The 19,215-nt window shown below is 37.4% G+C and overlaps 1 protein-coding gene across 1 annotated transcript in view; it reads left to right on the plus strand.

Annotated features, from left to right (window-relative positions):
- Nucleotides 1-18,632, plus strand: part of LOC309879926 (gamma-aminobutyric acid receptor subunit pi-like) — a 47,092-nt gene extending 28,460 nt beyond the window's left edge. Inside the window, exons 7-10 of the mRNA XM_082764278.1 lie at nt 1,454-1,591; nt 11,244-11,396; nt 12,260-12,453; nt 17,981-18,632. Coding sequence (XP_082620404.1) covers nt 1,454-1,591; nt 11,244-11,396; nt 12,260-12,453; nt 17,981-18,292 — 797 coding nt within the window. The 3' untranslated portion in view covers nt 18,293-18,632. The remainder of the gene's footprint in view (nt 1-1,453; nt 1,592-11,243; nt 11,397-12,259; nt 12,454-17,980) is intronic.
- The last annotated feature ends 583 nt before the right edge of the window (nt 18,633-19,215 follow it).

Here is a 19,215-nt window from a genome sequence, read left to right on the forward strand (position 1 = left end):
AGATATTTCCCAGAGTGTAGTCTTAGAGAATCAGAATTTTAGCTTGGACACCTATGCTTTTGGCTTAGTCTTTTAACACAGCAGTGTTTTGGCTTTAATTACTTTAAGTGTAAAAAGGAGAGCAGAGATCCCTGGCCATGATAAATTTTCATAAAACTTCCAGTGATAGAGAAAAAAAGACTTAAAGGATGGTCAGGGAAAGAATTTCCAGGTAAAATTGTCATTTTAATTGGTAAACAGCACATTGTTTCCTTGAAATGAAGTTTCTGAACTCCCGTTTTTCCTACATTAAATGGCTATAAGAAATCATTTTTTTGATATTGCAAGACCCAAAGCCATTATAATAGAAGTATTAAACTCCTTTACTCCTTTTTTATTTTAATACATCTCTATTTATATGATTCTAGAATTCTGTTCTTCTTGCAGCATATATCCTTGTGCAATGTATTGCATTATTGTCTCTCAATGTAATTTACTTACAATTGACTGGAGTCTAAAAATAATCATCTACTCGGGGTTCTGTTCCCTAAGCTTAGCTATTAACTTGCACAATAAAAGTCTGTCATATACAAGAATGATTGATCTAAGCAAGCTAAAGGAAAAGATGTTCAAATGCTCCCTGTTAACATGTAAATTACATTAACATAATCTTGAATTAATCATATACACTAGTCTGAAAATTGCCTGCCTTTTAATATAATGGGAAAAAGCTATGGAGGTATTTTAGCTATGATTGTGACGCATATTGACAAGCGTGTGCAAAATACAGTTACCTTCTGATAGATGATTCGTGTCCCATCTCAGCTTCTAATTAGCACTTGAAGGTTAAGAGCAAATCTCCTGCGGCCCCTGAAGCGTACCATGCTGTTGAGCCTGCAGAAACACCAGCTTCTAGGCTGATGCCTTTGGGAAGGGTCCAAGCTCCCAAGCCAAAATGCCATCTGAGGGATGTCCCAAACCTCACTCAGAGTGCAGCTCTGGCATACGTGTCCTCGGCCCTTCATGTCTGCTGATGGGAAGACCAAATACACAGTCCATCATCTGACTGACTAAGAAAGAGCATCCCAGCATGTAACAAAAGGCATGCTCAACATTTAGTCCAAATGCTGTCAGTGCTCTAGTTCCTAAAAAAATGTAATTCTTTAAAGCTTAATAGCTTTTGCCTTTAAAATACCATATGGTACTAATCTCTTTTGTTTGTTCATATCATTTATGTGAGAAAAAAAGATATTAAAAAAGACTACCTCCAAACTTTTAAATGATAAGCCTTTGCACATTCAGTCTTTGGGAATTTTATTGTGAACGAGCATTTTGTTCTGCCGGAAAAGTCGGTGTTTATGTCTCATTGTACTTTCAGGCAGACAAATAAGAAACAGCTGAACCATAACCGTACTCTGCACAAATTAACTATTGTGTAAAATAAACACTTTTGTTGGCTTATGTATCACTACAGGGGGTTACAACATCAATGATGTCATGTTTTACTGGACGAGAGGAAATGATTCAGTTCGAGGGTTAGACACACTTCGGCTGGCACAGTATACAGTAGAAGACCACTTTACCTCGGTATCTGAAGCGGTATATGAGACAGGTAAAAACACCCTTATAACACTTCCTAGGTACACTTTGGAATATAGCTCTGGAAACTGAACAGCATTCAGAAGCTAGACATGATGCTTTCTCTTTGGGTGACACATTTTCATTTTCTATTGGATTGCATTCTGGAAGCCTTACGTGAATCTCTCAGATGTTACCAGCAGAGACCCAGCTAATTTAAGGTTGGAAGTTTTTAAGTATTTTCTTGGACAGTATTATTTTGGAGGCTACATATTGTCTAAAGAACAATGAACAATAAATGCATTATTTAGCTGCTTAATGTCAGGAGGAATTCTTTTAAAGGAAGAAGGACCTGTAAGTTGAGCTTTTAAATTTGAGTGAGACCATGGAGTCTGGATGCTCGGTTCAGGACAGTTCCCAGCATGTCTGGGATTTCCATTCTGGTTTTATTTGACAAAGCGAAAGCCTTTATTTGACCATGGAAATTTCTGTGATTATGCTGGGTGCTCTTAGAACACCAAGAAGTTGTGCTTTATTGCTAGTGCTTGCAGGAATAGCTCTTTGTCTGCAGCAGCCTCTGTCCAACCTGGTGGGCAGCAGAGTGCAGGTTGCCTGTCCTGTGGTTCCTCTGCCCAGGAAAAGATCTGAAGCATTTCCACAGACCTGCTGTTCTGCTGATCTTAGAAAACAGCTGTAGAAAGTTTCCCCTCACTGCAGGACTTGACCTCATTAAAGAGTCTGCTCTTGTTGTTGTTGTTGTTGTTATTATTATTATTATTTTATTATTTTTTCCCTCTGAAATTTTGACAGTGCTTTTGGAGAGTTCAAGACGTGCCAAATGTGCTTTCTGCTCCTTGAATTGCTCTTAGGTCCTTCATTGCTATTCTTCACTGCATATTCAGTTTCTCTTCTGCCCAAGCCAACATACCAAGGAGAATATGCAAGGGGAATCCTTAAATGAGGATGCAAACATCCTTCAAAGCTGTAGTTTCACCAGATTGTATGCTACTAAGTCTGAATCACGGATATATCATTCTGATATTCCATTGTTGGGTATTTCTATTTTAACAATAGGACACAGGGAAACTTCATGGTCTGATTTCAGGCATTAATTTAGGCTGAAAGTCAAAGTTCTCTAAATGGTTATAAAAGTAGAAAAGAAATATATAAGAGCAGGCTCAGGGATCACAGAGTACTTTGCTACTTATATAACTGACATCTGCTTGCCTTCCTCCTCTTTATAGCTTCAGGCTAAGCAACATCAGGTTCAATCAAAGGAGAATAAGCCTTTACTGCTGTTCTGCCCAGAAGGGTATTAGAACCTGTTCACCATACAGGAAAGAGGGAGAGGAAAACTGCCTAATTCTTACCACCTTCTGTCACAGAGTCCAGAGAGTGCCAGAAAGCCAAAAAAAATTTCTATTATTTTTTAGCAGATGGAATAATTACAACTGAAGTGGCATGGTCAGATAAATTGTGCTCTTTTTTTTCAGTTAATGATGCTGTCTTCTCCTTAGGTTGGCAATAATCATATATATAACTGCACTTTTTGTTTTAGTGTCTTAACATATGCAACTTAATTTGATTAAAATTTCCCACATCTGCTTGTTTCAGTTCTACTGCCTGCATAAGAAAGCCACATTATGAAGTGCTATGCAGTATTTTTACATGAAATCTCATAATCCTCTTAATTTTCTACCAAGTCTATGGTTTAGGTGCTATTTTCTACAGATTTTTTAGGAAAGCAGTGCCTACTGTAGCCCATAATAAATGCGAAAAAAGCAAATAAATTATGGAACTATGTAATCAATTTGGAAGGGAAAAAATATATTTTGGATTTCCTTAACGTGATTAATAGATGTCTGAAAGTATTTTATAAATAACGGTTATGATTCACAAGGCTAAAGCTAAAGATACTACAACACTGCTTTTCTTTAGTATTTCCTAACCCAGCAAAAAAAAGCAATCAGGATTTGAACTTGAACAGACAGTACAGCTGTTGTGCAAGTGAAATATTGTACAGTGATACAAGCCCAAGTTCACATGTGACCACAGACAGAGCCAAGATTAGAATGTGGTCAGCAAAATTCCTGCATAAGCAACTTCAGTAAATTTAAGAAAAGAACATCGTGGATTAATCTTGTTTAAAGAACACCATGTATCACATAATAGTAATGATGTTATTATAATCACATAATAGTAAGTTACTTTGTATAACATTAACCATGTCGCTGGCTAGAATTTTGTGTTGATTTTTTTCTTGACACAGAATAATTTAATTTTGGACATAGGTAAATTCATTGCTAGAACTACTTTCTGGAGGTCTTTAACTGTAATCCTTATTCTGCAGACACTGAAGCATACTCTCTTGGACCCCAAAACCAAGTATGTGCATCAGTGGATGCTGGGTTTTTATTTTAGCTGTCTAGCCAACACCACCTGCATTTTCAGAGTAATAAATGGTGATGTAAAAAGATTGCCTTTTTTACTGGAAAAACATGAAAGAATTAAGGACTGTTACAGTCTAGCATTTTGTGTAAATAATAATAGAAATAAGGTTCACTTAATCTATTCTAATGTCCCAAGATAAGATCATCTATACCAACATCCAACTTCCTAACAGATGTTTTCAGGAGTAAATTAGACAAACCTCCAAAGTGTCTAATCCTTGGCCTCCCTAGATGATTTTTTCTGGTGATTATTAAAAGCATATTTTCCTTGTATCTCATCTTGATTTCCCTTGCTGCATTTCAAACCTGTTATGCTCTGCATTGTCTATTGTGGATAAGGAAGACAAATTTCCTGCTGTTTTTCAGCAGCTCTTTCACCATTTCAAAAGAGGTACATCTCTCAGACTAGCACTTTCCCTCTCTTTAATTCATACAAACAGTTTTCTAGATCTCCTGTCTTTGCTACTGTTCTTCTGTAGACTTTCTCTTGTCTTTGTTGTATGTGCACACAAGCTGGTACCCTGGGTACCCTGTTCCTATCTGATGTCCTCTGTAAATAAATGCATCACTTCATGCATTAAATGGATTACTTCATGCATTTCCTCTTTATCCATTCCAGGTTGATATTTGCTTTTCTTGCAGAAAATTCCTGTGCATTGTTGACCTTGTTCAGCTTGCAATTTCAAGCTAGTAATTCCTGTCTGAGGGTAGTAGTTGCTTCTTGTTGAATTGCATCTTCTTCTACTCAGGCTTTTTCTGATACTTTTTGAGATAATTTTGAACTCCGGTTTTTCTCTCCAGTGCACTATCACTACTTTCTGTTCAGTGTCTCTTAAAAGACACTCTGTATGCCATGGTATGCCATCGTATTTGGTAGCGAGAAGTTCTGGACACAGCGTGGACTCCTGTGTGTTCCCACTCAATAAATTCTTCTATTTTCACAGCAACTAATAGCTTATCAATCCCTATTTATATTTTTAATCAGAAAAAAAGCAGAAAAGGGATTTGATACTTGAGGGTAATTAGCTGCTGATAGCTTTTCCTCTTTTCTGCCTGGCATCTTCCTTACTCTCACTGCAGTCTTCCTGCCAAATTTTCAGCAGAATCAGGAGAACTGAGGCTCAGTTTGCTCAGCCTAACACAGAGTCCTCAACCCCTGCCCAGAAGCCAGGGAGAGCTTTGTCAGGCAGACCTCCACTCTTAGAAATCATGAAGTCAGCAAGGTGGCACATCCAAATGGTGTTATTCTGGCAGAACAGAGAGAAAGAAGAGACAAAGCCTTCCGTCCTTGATGCACAATGATAATAAGGCATTTGCCCTCCTGAAAAAGCCTGCAATGGGAGCTGGCTGCTGTTCCTTGTCTGAAGTCTGTATGCAGGATTTTTCACAGTTTTTCTCTCCAAATATAGACGCATTACCTTGCTCAGTCCTCCAGGACCCTCTGCAGTTCCCCAAGGAGATTTCTTCTCAATCAGCAACCAAACTTTTCTAGGATTTTCAGGTCTTCTATTTCAAGGTGCAGTACACCGAATAACTTCTGTCATTCACTTTATCAGTTTTTTTATAATTTGTAATTGCTCTCCAAGTGTTATTTCTGATAATATTGTCTTTGACATACAGGTCTCAAAAACAATCCTAGAACTGTATTTAGTATAATCTTATCTGGGGACCTCAGCTAAAATTCAAGCATTTACATATGTATATGTATCTGTTACCATGTATGTTCAACTTACCTATCTGAGCTCTTCACTCAGATAATCGCTTTTTCTAAGTAAGCCTTTCCACTTGAGTTGAGGTACAGAAGTTTTCCATCATTAGTTCTTGTTGTGATGTTTCTGCAATGCTTCACACTCTTTACCAAAGCCAGAACTGTTCAGAATGAAAACAGTTATGAAAAATGCACTAAAAAAGTTACAGTAGCAGAAAAGCATGTGGAAAGGCTATGGACTGGATGAATATTGAGGACACTGGTAAGAGGTTTTTTTTTTTTTTTTATTAACTTCAGGAAAGTTCTTTGTTGTACAGACAGAAATACAAACACATAGAAAATTTCCTGTGGCATAATTGTCTTTAAGTTTTTTTTTTTGTTTTTTTTTTTTTGTTTTTTTTTTTTTTTAACAGGTAAGCTAAATAGAGATATACATGTATATCTGTACACAACTACGACATGAAGGAGTATGTTTCCTTCTTAGGAAATTTGAATTTCAAACTCAATTTTTGTAAAGCATTTTTGTGAAGATGAAACGCAAAGCCCATCCTGATCTTTCATTTCCTTTTGTTCACCTCTGAAGAACAAATAGGAAAGGAAGTAGTTTATAAGATCCTGACTGTGAAGAACAGAAAACTATGATTATATTCTGAAGGAGGGACAAAGGAGTTTTGATACTACCCATGTATATTGGTACCCTTAGCATCCTACGAGTCAGATAAATTGCTTTACAGCTGCACAACTTGTTTGTTGGGTAAAAACGTAAACAGTGCTATTTCTTAAGGCATATTTATGTTATAAACAAGTAAAATTGCATAGTGAAAACTACAAATTCAGCACGTAGGTAAGGCAGTTAGACTTTCTCCTGTACTGTCCCCTTAAAAGGTGAAAGCAGGGAATGAAGTGATACATTGGTATCCTGCACAGGGGTGTGCAGTCAGGCACAAAGAGTACATTCTTCCCTATCATGAAATATGTATGCCAACCCCTTGGGTGCCAGATAAAATGTGTGATGTACATCTCACACAAGCACGTCAGTATAACTACCAAAGTGCTGCTTCTTACATAAAGAGTAACGTGGAGCTTTCTTTTACTGGAGTAGAGTTCTTCACGTCCATAAGAGGTAACTGTGGGAAGATGCTCCTAAGTTAAAATGGGGATGCTGTCTGTAGAGCATCAGTTCTTTCTTCAGGCTCCTCTGCTGTGACTGTCTGCTGTTTTGGGGGGAGCAGAAAGTGCAGCAAGGCAGCATTCTGCCATCAGCCAGGAGCAGACACCCTAAAAAATGGTCTTGAAATGATTTTGGCATATCTAAAAAATGGATGATCTAGGGTGATAAGGAAGCCTGTTTTTTTTTTGTTGTTTTGTTTGTTTGTTTGTTTGTTTTTGTTTTTTTAAGGTTTATTTCTCACTGTCTGTTTCTCAGTCAGTGCAATAGTAGTGTTGTTAAAATCATCAGTATTATGTAAAGATCTAACAGTGTCAGGTGGGCTGTGCTGTAAATTAGAATATTGTTTTAGAAGTGAAAACCAAAAGCCAAATTATAAGAGAAATAAGCTGTGTTTTCTTGCATTCAGAAAATTCTGCCTTAGACTTAGACCTATGCCTGTTTAGGTAATGGGAAAGAAACTGGTATAATTTTTAGGATGCTAAACCAGAAGTAGTCATCTAGAACCACCTGAAATTTGATTTTGTTCACTTCCTTCCATTTTCTAGGGTGCTCTTTTTTAAAGCAGTAGAGAGAATTGGGAGTATATATAGAGACTGTAGTCTGCTATCTGGATATGTACTTCATATGTCAGCTAGAGCTACTATCTAGTTTTGTATTTCTGCCCTCTAGTAAATTCTATAAAGCCAAAGTAACTCAGCTTAATCTTCTTTCACTGTTGGGTAACCTGAGTAGGATTATCTCACCTTTTGGCAGGTTAAGAATAGGTATATTGACAGCCATTCAGGTTCAACTCATATTTGACAATCTATTAAACACAGTGATTTGATGCTTTGGTAAGTGCTAAATCTGTGCCTTCACTGCAGAATTAACTATCTGCACAGAGATTATTTCCATCGCATAATCAAATTTAAATTGGGGCACTCACATACTGAGGTGACATCCATCATGGGCCAAAAACTTGAATAAAAAAATATCTTTAATGCAAAGATTTTGTTCTCAATATCACTCAAGCAAGGGGCAGGCTTGACAGTTTTCAGGAGTTAACTTTAGTAAAGGCAGGATTAAAATTGCATGCACCTGTTTCACTTTTGATCTGATTTATAGCATCACAGTCTTGGATGTGCAAGTGAAAGCCAATGAGATAAGGTAGTTGTACATCATCACTATCTCATATGCAATGCATATAACAGTAGTAGCAAATCTGTTTCTTTTTAAACATAACTTTTGATACACATGGAGTGTAGAGGTAAAAAGGGCTGTAGTAGTTCCTTATCTTTATTTTATCTCATTGGTCATTTGTTTAGGATGCTACACATGCATTACATACTATTTTTTGCCTCTTTTTCCTTTGGTTTATTACGGGAGGAGTTCATATGAATTCTATATATAGGTTTCTTCAAAATTTCCATTATAAAAGCTCTTTTGAGCTCTTTAGAGACACCATTATTATCATGTCCATGATGTGCCTTTGGATTTTGGCAAGCAGAAAGCCTTAAGGTTAGAGAAATGCCTTTTCTTTGTTCCCTGAAAACCACTCAGCTATAAGCTGTTACATCTCTATTTTTCTTTGTTGTTCACATTACTTGAGAAATTTCTGGCATCAGGAAAAATAACACAAAAGAACATGGGAACATTCAAAAGGCTTGTCCATGCTTGGAAATTACAGCAAGATGGGAAAGTGTGAATTTCAAGTTGGATATTTTGAAATAACTTCCCATAGACACATTTGGCTTTTACACTAAGGCAAGTGGAGACACAGATGTAGGGAGCTAACCAGGAGAAGATGGTGCTGTATGACTATTCTGTATTGACTATTTCAGAGTTTTCCCTCCTGGAGGAAATCTCTGTGGCTGAACCACAGTCACTCCAAGTGCCTGTGGAACTCTGCAAGGAGTGCTGTCCAATCCCTTCATCCCATTTCCTGGGTACATGGTACCGTGTCCTTCCCTGGGGTTTGCACAGAAAGACAAGACTTTTGTGGAGGACTTGGTTCCCTGCTGATGGGTCACATCCTTCGCATTCCCACGCCAACTCTGGACTGACACCCTTCCCTCACTCGCAATGGCCATGCCATCATCCTTTGTGTACTAACTGCCACCATGCTGCAGTTAGGGCAGTGCGGGTTACAAACTGTGCAGAGAAAATCTTTTTATTTAGAAATATCTCTTTTGATTTCTAGTTAAATAGAAGCTTATTAATAATACTCTTAACTGTTTTTATGTAGGTTTCAAATGCTCGCTATTGGACAGTAGAAAGTCACAGATTTACAATTGCATGTACAAACTTAATTCTCTTTCCCTAAACATGCTTTATGCCATAGCCTTTTATTGTACAGACCCAGTGCTTTTCTGTAGCACCAGTGCTTGATTTAGCACAAGAACAAATGCAGACAAAAGTAGAAGTAATGTTGCACTGTCAGCAGTTGCACTTCCTAATTGTTGAGTGGTTTACTTTGGTCCACTAAACACGTAAAATCAATTTTGATGGGTGAAAACTTGAAGGAAACAGCTATATGTGTAAAAATTACAATATCAATAGGTTTACGTTAATTTAACATTCCTCTTTTCATACAAAAATGACAACAACGGTATAAATAGTCTTTGTTCCTCCTGCCTCATGGACAGAGAAAGTCTGTCTATCTTTGTATCCTTTTTTCTACCATTAGAAGCTTGTTGAATTTACAAAAGAGAACCGTAAATACAGTGTATTCGTACCTTCAGAAGGAGAAAGAATTGCCTACCAAAGGACTGTTTAATCCAGTAATGAAAAGGCAGAGACAACATGACAAAAAGCTGAAGTCAGGTTAAGATTAGAAATTAAACATACATTTTTAATAGATGGAATGATTTTAATCCACGTAACAGATTATTTGATGAATGCTGCTTGTCTTGATATACTGAGATAAAGTCTAGATGTCTGTGTAAAAGGTGAACTTTATTCCAGACAAAGTGAATGAGTTGAAAATAAGGGATAATTGGGAATACTTAATGGCCTGTGATTAAGGTCAGACTACATAGTCTACTAATTTTCTCTGATTTTAGGAATTCTAGCAAATCTTATAGTTCTCTAGATTCAGTTTATACAACACTTAAAAACTGAATTTTAACTATCCATTTTCTAGTCTGGCAGCAATAAGGCATTTCTTGACATCCATTACTTGTACTTCGAGCTTTTAAAAGTGCTTTTCTTTGACTCCATGTCTCAATGCACACCTGAGGGATACACAAATAGCCTGTCTGTGCACGTGATGCTGTTGCTGAGGTGCATTCACTGTGCTGTAATTCTGCCCTGACTCACAGCATGCAGCACTGCAAACAGACATACCTCCTGAAGATCAACGTTTGTTGGAACAAAACAGATGAAGCCAAGGCTATCTAACCACAGTACATTCAAGCATTACATTCTCTCACTGATATTGTAGTACAATAATTTTTTTTTAAAAGAATGTTGTTAAACATACTTAATCTTGAACTTCAGAATAAAAAGTCTGTTCTGCTCTTTAAATTAGTAAAAAGCAAGCTTTTGCCTTAATTTGATCTGTTGGACGGGTAGCAACTTGAGATCCTACACTTCTGTTGCCCCAGCATAGCTTAATTTTGCTCAGTTAGTGTGCTGGAATTCAAATTCAGACTTTGCTTACCAGTGTGCTATTCCATAATGAAACCTGATTCTGTCTTTGGCTCTGTGGGCCCAAACTTTCATCTTCTGGCAGTCAGTCTGTTAAAAGTGCCACAGCACTGTGATAACAGTGACACTGCTTAGAACAGTGCAAACACTGCACTGCTCTAATGTAAAGAAAAAATAGTGGAGATGCAAAACCACTGATTGTTTTCAAGTGGAATATGAGAGTTAGGTCAGTATTACTAGGGAAAGTACCTGTCATCTACATCTGGAACAATACTAAATGAAATGAAAATCAAAATAAGCCTGATCTGTGAGGCAGTTAAAGATAAGGACCCATGCTAACTTTATGATGCTATGAATGTTATGCTAGTTTATATAGTAGCTCATAGAGGTAACTCTTGTTAATAAACATAGCTAAATATATAGGTGATTTTAAATTTCCTTGCCTTTCCATGCATTGATGGATTAATTCTTTCCACACTAATCCCCTCTAAATTTCTAATTCAAGACGTCTTTAATGAAGCTATGGATATGAAGTGACTAGACATCATATATATGGATTTTTCCCTTCAGTTCAATGTAGAATCTTCATGTTAGAATTTTTCAGCACAGTGTTTAATTTTTTCAAGCTTATTTGTTAATCTTTTATTGCATAGCAATATACAGGTTGATAATTAAAAAAAACTTTTTGTGAATTGTACTTTCAAAATATTTTTTCCTGCTCTTTTCACAGGACGTTACCCAAAACTAGTGTTTCACTTTGAACTCAAGAGAAACATCTTATATTTCATACTAGAAACATACGTACCATCAATCCTCCTGGTTGTGCTCTCCTGGGTATCATTTTGGATAAGCCAGTCATCAGTTCCAGCCAGAATCTGCATCGGTGAGAAGCCAATAAAACAAACCAAAACAAGGGTTGGAGCATTAAGATGCTTGTTTTATTACGCGTACGTGGCATCCGTTTCCAAAAGGTGCAAATGTTTCCGAGTTTTATGGAATTACTTTTCTAGTTTGCCATCTGCAGCACATCATGCAAATTCTCCTTGAAGCTCTGCTATTCTTCAACAAAACAAATGTCCTTGGTAGCAAAAGGAGACTTGGAAGCAGGAGAAGCTACTGGAAGGAGAGGAAAAAACAGTTGTTTTGAAAATCATTTCAAAATATTCAAACGCATGCTATATACAGACAGAATTATGAGGCTTTTGTGAGGGTGAATGATACATACTAATTAACACAGGAATAATAAGAGAATTATGAGATTAAATATAATTAATTTCAAATAAAGGAGATTCTGAAAGGGAAAAATGCAAATCAGCTCTGATCAGACTGCAGGTGGGGTAGGAAAAACACGTCTATAGAATAGCAAAGAAAAGATTGCACATCAAATGAGGCTGGTGGACAACTACACTGAGAAACATGACATCTGAAAGTTTTAAAGGAAGCATTTGCATTGCATTGCAATGATGATGAGTTAATAATATACATTCTAAAGAATGAAAATCTCTTCCATTCTAATTTCAATTTTTTTCCACTTTCCAAATATTGTTCTTGAGTATTTTCAAGCATTTAACTTCAGAATCGTAAATGCATTTAGAAGTCTCCTTTTCAAAACATGCCCTTTTAAATTCTGTGTCATACTAGGTGTTCGTGAAGCTCAGGAAAAAAACTATCCTGGTTTCCCAAATGCATTGGAGGGCCTCATTGCTATCCTTGTTTTATCAGAATTTATATTTTTGTGTTCCACAGGTGTTACCACAGTCCTAACTATGACAACGCTGATGATGGGAGCCAGGACTTCACTCCCAAATGCTAATTGCTTTATTAAGGCAATTGATGTGTACCTCGGTATCTGTTTCAGTTTCATCTTCGGAGCGTTGTTAGAGTATGCTGTGGCTCATTTCTGTACTCTGCATCGACCGAGCTCAAAGGAACTTCCGAAGGTATTTTAATTCTTCCCTTGTTGACCTACAAAGTAGACTTCTATTATATCTGCTAAAAAGAATAAGTTATCTTATTTAGCATTAATGATAAAGGTATTTAAAGAATTTTGTATTTTAGAATAATGACAGTGATAACAAAATAACCTCAAGAAAAAAGGAAAAGGATTTGTACTCCTGGAACTTTTTGGAACAGATCAAACAAACCGAAACACCAATGTGCTAGATGTATCACAAAAATCAGGCACGCACCTTCTCACAAGCCATGGCATACGCTTTCTTACAGCTCAAAAATTAGACTGAGCAAGGCAGCTTGATCTTATTGCTGTACAGCAAAAGCAAACAAAGTTTTATCATCTACCATTTAGGAAACCTTTTGCATATTGCATGATACGTGAATCAGCTTACTAGCAGACAGCTTCATGTCTTAGGTATATCAGGTCCCTATAGCCTTCCACCTACACCTTCTTTCTGAACAGCTGCAGCTGAAGCTCACACTGTGATTCACTTTCTGTTCTGGGTCATTATTATAGCAATGTTTTTTGCTGCTCTAATGAGCTTCCTAGAATGGTGAGATATTGTGAAATAGACTTAAAATAAAAAAGGATCAAGTCAACATAGGCATTTTTGAGACTGGTGGTTGTCATCTTGCTAAAATAATCAGGACAGTTTCATGAAGAAGTTCTGTTATATCCTTCATCTTCAGTGTTTGGCAGTGAAAACAAAGTCATGAGAACGTTGGAAGCTGAGTGTCTTACAGCTTTTAATTATGGAACTGAGTCTAATATGCGTGACAAAAAGAAAATTTAAAGCAGCTTACAAATTTTCTAGACAAAGATCAAAAAATTCACTTTTTTTTATAAAGCATGAAAAATGAGAATATGAGGAAAAACAATACAGGAAAATGATTGGTTGAGTGCTGTACAGTTAAATGTCTGGAAAAAAAGATTGTTAACAGTTTAAGCAATACTAGAACAGAGCATTGCAAATGCTTAAACAAAGCTCCTCAGTAGGTTCAAGAAACAGGACACTGTCTTGAGTTCAAGTAACAAAGCTTAAAAACAATGTGAAGATCAGCTGAAATGTGTTTGTTTATGCCTAGATAGTTCAACAACTAATATGGATATGGGATTTTGGCTGTGTGAATGTGAGATGAGTTTTGTAAATGCACAGGACTAAGTTCAAACAAAACTGCCATCAGATCTAGGTGTGTGAAGAAGGTTTGAAAAAGGGCCACAAAGGGCCCAGTAGGTTTTAAAAATCATACTCTAACTGGGGAATGTCTACAAATGGGCAAATACTGGTTCTGACTGAGGATTTGAGTGGGAAGCCTGAAGGTCGTTTTTCCTGGCAAGATAGCATCAGTGACAATTCCCTCTGAGCATATCCATCTTGTGAAGTAAATGGTTGTCATTTGCTCATAGAGTGGAAAAAAAGAAAAAAGAAAGCTTATTGGAGGTAAGAAAGCCAAGCGCTTGGATGATTAAGCATTTTCAGATCTGTGAAGGGCATTTATGACTGCCCTTGCCTTTGCCTACCTGTGTCAGCTTCCCTTTCATATGGGGCACAAGCACGAGTGCTTGCAGATGGAGCAAACGCGAGAACTCATGGAATTAGCTGGAGGTACAGCCCTAAACAAGGAAGGAAAACCTAATGTGCAGTTTTGTGATAGACTTAATGACCAAAAGGGGTGATCTGTTACTTTAGGCATGTTTCCTGCCTTCTTGTGCATCAGGGGTGAGCAAGTCCAGCTCACTGCTTGCCCACACAAACACAAGCACAGGGAAGAGACAGTTAGTGGGTCCTAGATCAAATCAAGACTTCTTAGAATAAGGAAAATGCCTGTCATGTCTTTCTTGTACTGCAGCCAAGGAGATAAGCACTGTTTACTGAGCAGGGTGCCATATAAAGCACACCTGGCTTCTGTTTGTCATTTCACAGTGAAGAACAAAATATCACAAAGACAGAAGTAGTAGCTAAAATGTCATGTCACTGTCTAGCAGGCACTTAACAAATTTCAGTGTGATTATCGTCACCACAAATGTGTTCTCCTCATTATCATGTGCTCTTGTGGACATAGGGTAATTAGAAATCTCACCTCTCAGTTTGTTATTCTCATGCGAGCTGATATAATGTTTGCTCTCAGAATTATGTAAATAAGTTTAGGAGGTGAATTGAAAATGTAACCCTCTGCCTTGTATAGGAATTAGTTGCACAGCTTTCTGCTTTGTTCTTTAAAGCACTTGGGCACTGGCATATGAAGTTCTTTTGAGACCTTTGGGATCTCCAGTTTGTAGTAAAAACTGGTGAAACTGCTCATCACAGCTATGCTCTTAGTGTTTCACATTATGTGAAGCAGTACCCACTGAAAGAGCTTCAAAACTAATGGCAAAAGCAGAGGAACCACCTGCTAAAAGGTTGGACAAAACCTGCCATTCATGTGAACTGCATGAGTTTCTCTTCTTTTATACACAGGTGTGAATTGTGCCCTTCTATAAAGCAGAGAAATCATTCTTGGACTTCATCTGTCTTGCACCTAAACCTCTTCCTTTGGGGCAGAAACGGGAAAAGATTGAAAATTAGGTTACAAGGGCAGTGTTGTTCATTCTTGGCATTTCTGTGCCAACATTGTGTGGTCTGTATGAACACTTCAAGAAGTTCCAGGTGTGCAACACTCCTGTTTGAGATGTTTTTAATCTTGAGCATCTATTCAATGTATTCAATGGCAGTAACAACTTTTCTCAGTTCTGCTGGCTGTTAGATGTCAACAAGTACTTCAGTGAGCATAAACAACAGCCACAGCAGCAGGTCCCCTGTAGTGTCAAAAGATGTACAGTACCTTTCCTATATTTTATCAATTTTGTGTCCAAACAGAGCCCTTCTTAGCGCCAGCTGCCATTTTCTCATTGACAGCTGGAATCCAGGGAAATCTAAGTAGTGTGACATTTAAAATTAGAGTCACAGTTGAACTCTTGTAATGCTTTTTTTTTTTAATAATATGAAACATCTTAATCTGTCATTGTATTCGTTTCTCCATAATGAGTTTGAAAAGTCCCTTCGTAGTGCCAATTTATAAGATTGTAGTTTTTTTTCTTTTCTTTTTTTTTTTTTTTTATAAACTAGTGTTCGTGTCTGTTCTTGAGATTAACTTTCCCCTTTTTAAGCCACTTTTCCCGCACTTTTGGTGTAAATACATCTCTGTTAAGCAAGAACCCTGCCTTGCAACACCACAAGCAGAACCGAATACATATGCACCACATACAGTATCTGCTGCTGAAGTTATAAATGTCTCTTAGGGAGTAGAAAGGAGTTAAGAACAGCCTAATAAAGCATCAGCCTCCTGCGAATTGTTCACATGTGGTTGTGTGAAAAGAAAAATGGTACGCACGCAATGCCCTTTCACGCTCTGCAGTACAACTAATTCTGTACCAACATTTAGCCAGCCCTACCTGAGAGACAAATAGACTCTTATCTAGAAAAATGCCCTAAATCCAGCCATTTTTGCCGTATAGATGTTCTTCTATTTTTCCCTTTCTGAAAAATGAGAGCACTGGAAAAAAAAGTCAGGATTCTTCTGACAGGTTCCTTTATTTTATTCACTTTTGAAGCGCCAAGTGCCTTCGTTAGGCGATAGCCTGGGCGCTTGCTGTGTTTGCAGCAGCGGGGGCTCCCCTGCCAGCCCTGGTGCTCTCCTCAGCCAGGGGAGCTTTCTAAAATAGGAGAACCAGGTATTTCTAACAGAGCTGGGCTCCACAGAAAACTCTGGGTTTGAATTTTAGTACTAGCCCGGGAATTGTTTAAGATTTGGACTGGAGTTTTGTGGATTGATCCTCTGAGTGCTTTACAGGCAGATTTTTGTCCTGGCCTTTGGTTTCAAAGTTCTCACAGAGCTGCGGGAGGCTAGGTGGGGGGTGAATAAGTTTTTGTAGTCACTGTATTTTTAATGTCACATTGTGATGAACTATGATTATCTCTGTCAAATAAAATATACTAGACTTTTTTTTTTTTTTTTCAAATTGAAAATGGAAAGCAATAATAATCCCTTTTTCTATCTCCATCTGTCTTGCTTCACTGACTCACAGCAGTCTGAGGACATAGTCCAGACTCCACTTTAATTTTCAAGGACATTACTAATTTTAGATGAAGAAAGGCCCAAGAACCAGGCCGTTTGCAAGTACCCTGGGCAGAAGAACCATTCTGCACCACCATGACGATCTGTCAGGTGGTTTAATGAGCATTCATTGTCCTTATTAGCTGTATTATTTCTAAATGAGCTTTAGTGTGGCTATGCATAGGGTTGTACCTATTAACTTTTCTAAAATTTGTCCTTGATTAATCTAGTTATTTCCATGATGCAAATGGAACAAGTGAATTGGTCAGAGGAAAGAGATTCTGAATTCTGCATTTCACAAGCAAATTTTTAGCCTTTTCTTGTTTGTTTGCCACTCCCTGATGTGGAAAGTAATAAAAGCATCAGTAGACGCTTAGTTAGGTATAGAACTACCTCAATTAAGACAACTCCCCCTTCCAACTTTTCAAAATTAGGTTTAGGTTACATACAAATCTGGAGCCAAACTTTGTGGCTTGGATCTGCTGGTATCTGCAATATCCCAAACCAGAGTTAAGACCCCAGAACTTTCAAGAAAGTTCGCTTAGAGCTGAGTCAGTGGCAGTAAACCTGCTGACTTCAAAGGGTGAAGATTTCATACATGAACTTCATGGCTCTGAGCCATTTCTAATCAAAGAAACAAAACCCACCAGAAGGCTTATACAACATTATCCACAGGGCTGTCTTGATGCAGCAAAGCACATAAAAATGTGCTTAATCTTAGCATAACTTTGAACTTAAAGCATGGGTTTCAGGACTTGAAACATAGTAGTATGTACTATTTAGTACTGAATTAGTTGTGCAGCTTATGCTTTTTATGATTGTCTTTTTTTTTTTTAATTGTATTTTATTTTGTTATCTTAACTAATTCTATTTTCATCATGAAGCACAAGGAATAGAGCAGCCAACTTTTCAGAAGGCATTTTGTATTCTGGGATGCTTAATTTAGGCTTCAACCAGCTTCACTAGCTGGTCTGCTAACTCCCTCTACCCCATCTGCCAGCTGGGGCTGTGCTTTACTCACTTTGTAGACATTATCTTTTGTGAGAGTTTCCCCTGAGCTGAAGACAGTTTATTTTTTTTATTTTTATTTTTTGGTTTCATTTTGTGGATTTGCTGCTTTCTGAAATAAAGCTTAGTGCACCATATTTGAACACATTCAGCTTTGCTCTGCAGCCCTATGAAAGCTTCTGTGGTAAGCTATTGTTTAAATCAGCGTGTTTTACTTGTATATAGAGGCTATGAAAACTGAAAGGAGCTGTCTGGTGCCTGGGAATGCTTGCCCTTGGAATCATGGAGCTGAACCAGGGGAAGAGTTGTAGGAAAAATCCTATTATTTGCTTCACTTCTAAAGTAAATAGGCAATGAAATGTGCACTTAAGTTCCTGCTGTGCTGTTTTGTTTCCAATTGTTTCCAATCAGGTTGAGGATGAAGAGGCTGAAGAAGAAAGGAATGGAGTCCTGGCAGCAGTTGCTAACAGTTGCAGTGCCTCTGACAATGTGAACAAAATTGATTCAAACAAGAGCAGCAAAACCAGCATCAATGGCAAAAAGGAGAGAAGTAAACACAGTGGATGTAGTTCACCAATGTCAGTGATGAAAAGACTTTGTTGTATCTTTGATTGTTTCCATGTTAAAAATCCTTACCACATAGACAACTATGCCAGATTTTCTTTCCCGTTATCATTCATCATAATTAATGTATTTTATTGGGTATATTATTTGTATTTCTAAATATTTTAAAGTTAAAAATAGCATAGTTTAAAGGTTAGAAACTGGATACAGTAGGGAAGTTGCAGTAGAATGGGAAAGCTGCCTTAGGATAAAGGGATATGAGGGGACATGCTATCTTTTCAAGCATTTATGCCAACTTTCTTGTTAACTCACTTTTCCACTATTAAATGGCTGTCATCTGAAATTGACTTTCCTTTTAGTATGCCTGTCCCATATTATACTACTTGTCAATGGACATTAAATCCTTTTTAATATTTTAATGGTCAACTTTGTAAAATAAAAGCTATATTATAGTTGTTTCTGAACTGTGTTGAATATGTTGAAAAATAAAGACATTGAAGTGTTGTTTTCTTGATATACTTTCAGTATTCAATTCCATCTAGCTTTATCAGTAATACATAAGTTTTCCAGTTTATATATGAAGATGGGTAATTGCAGGTTAAAGTATTTTTGCTTCATAGAAAGAAACAGTTTTGAAGGTGTGGGCTACCACCACCAACTAAACAATATGCGCAAATTTGTAAGACTGCAAATAAGTATCGAGACTCTTCCTAAGTCTTTACACAGAACTCCCAAAGGCATCAGTAGCTTTTCTGAATATGTGCATGGCAGAATATAGAAGTGGAGTGGAGCCAAGAAAGTTTAGATCCAAAGAATTGTTTTCCCCAAGTGAGGAAAATTTTAGGGGCTGGCCAATCCTTAGTGGAATATGGCCATTGGTGCTGATGTTTGTACTCGGCACTCTGCTCAGTTACAACTGCCTGAGTAACTATTATGCAGAGGAAAATTTTGATATGCTTCATTTTCAGCTTAGCAAATTCTGCTTCAGTCACTTGCTATTAAGAATTTTGTGTAAAGATGAAAAGGCTTACTTCCAAAGCTGACAAGAAAACCCCTGGGTATGCAATAACTCTTGATGAGAA

The sequence above is a fragment of the Aythya marila genome (assembly GCF_965140915.1).
Source record: "Aythya marila genome assembly, chromosome: 7".
In the NCBI taxonomy this organism is placed as follows: Eukaryota; Metazoa; Chordata; class Aves; order Anseriformes; family Anatidae; genus Aythya; species Aythya marila.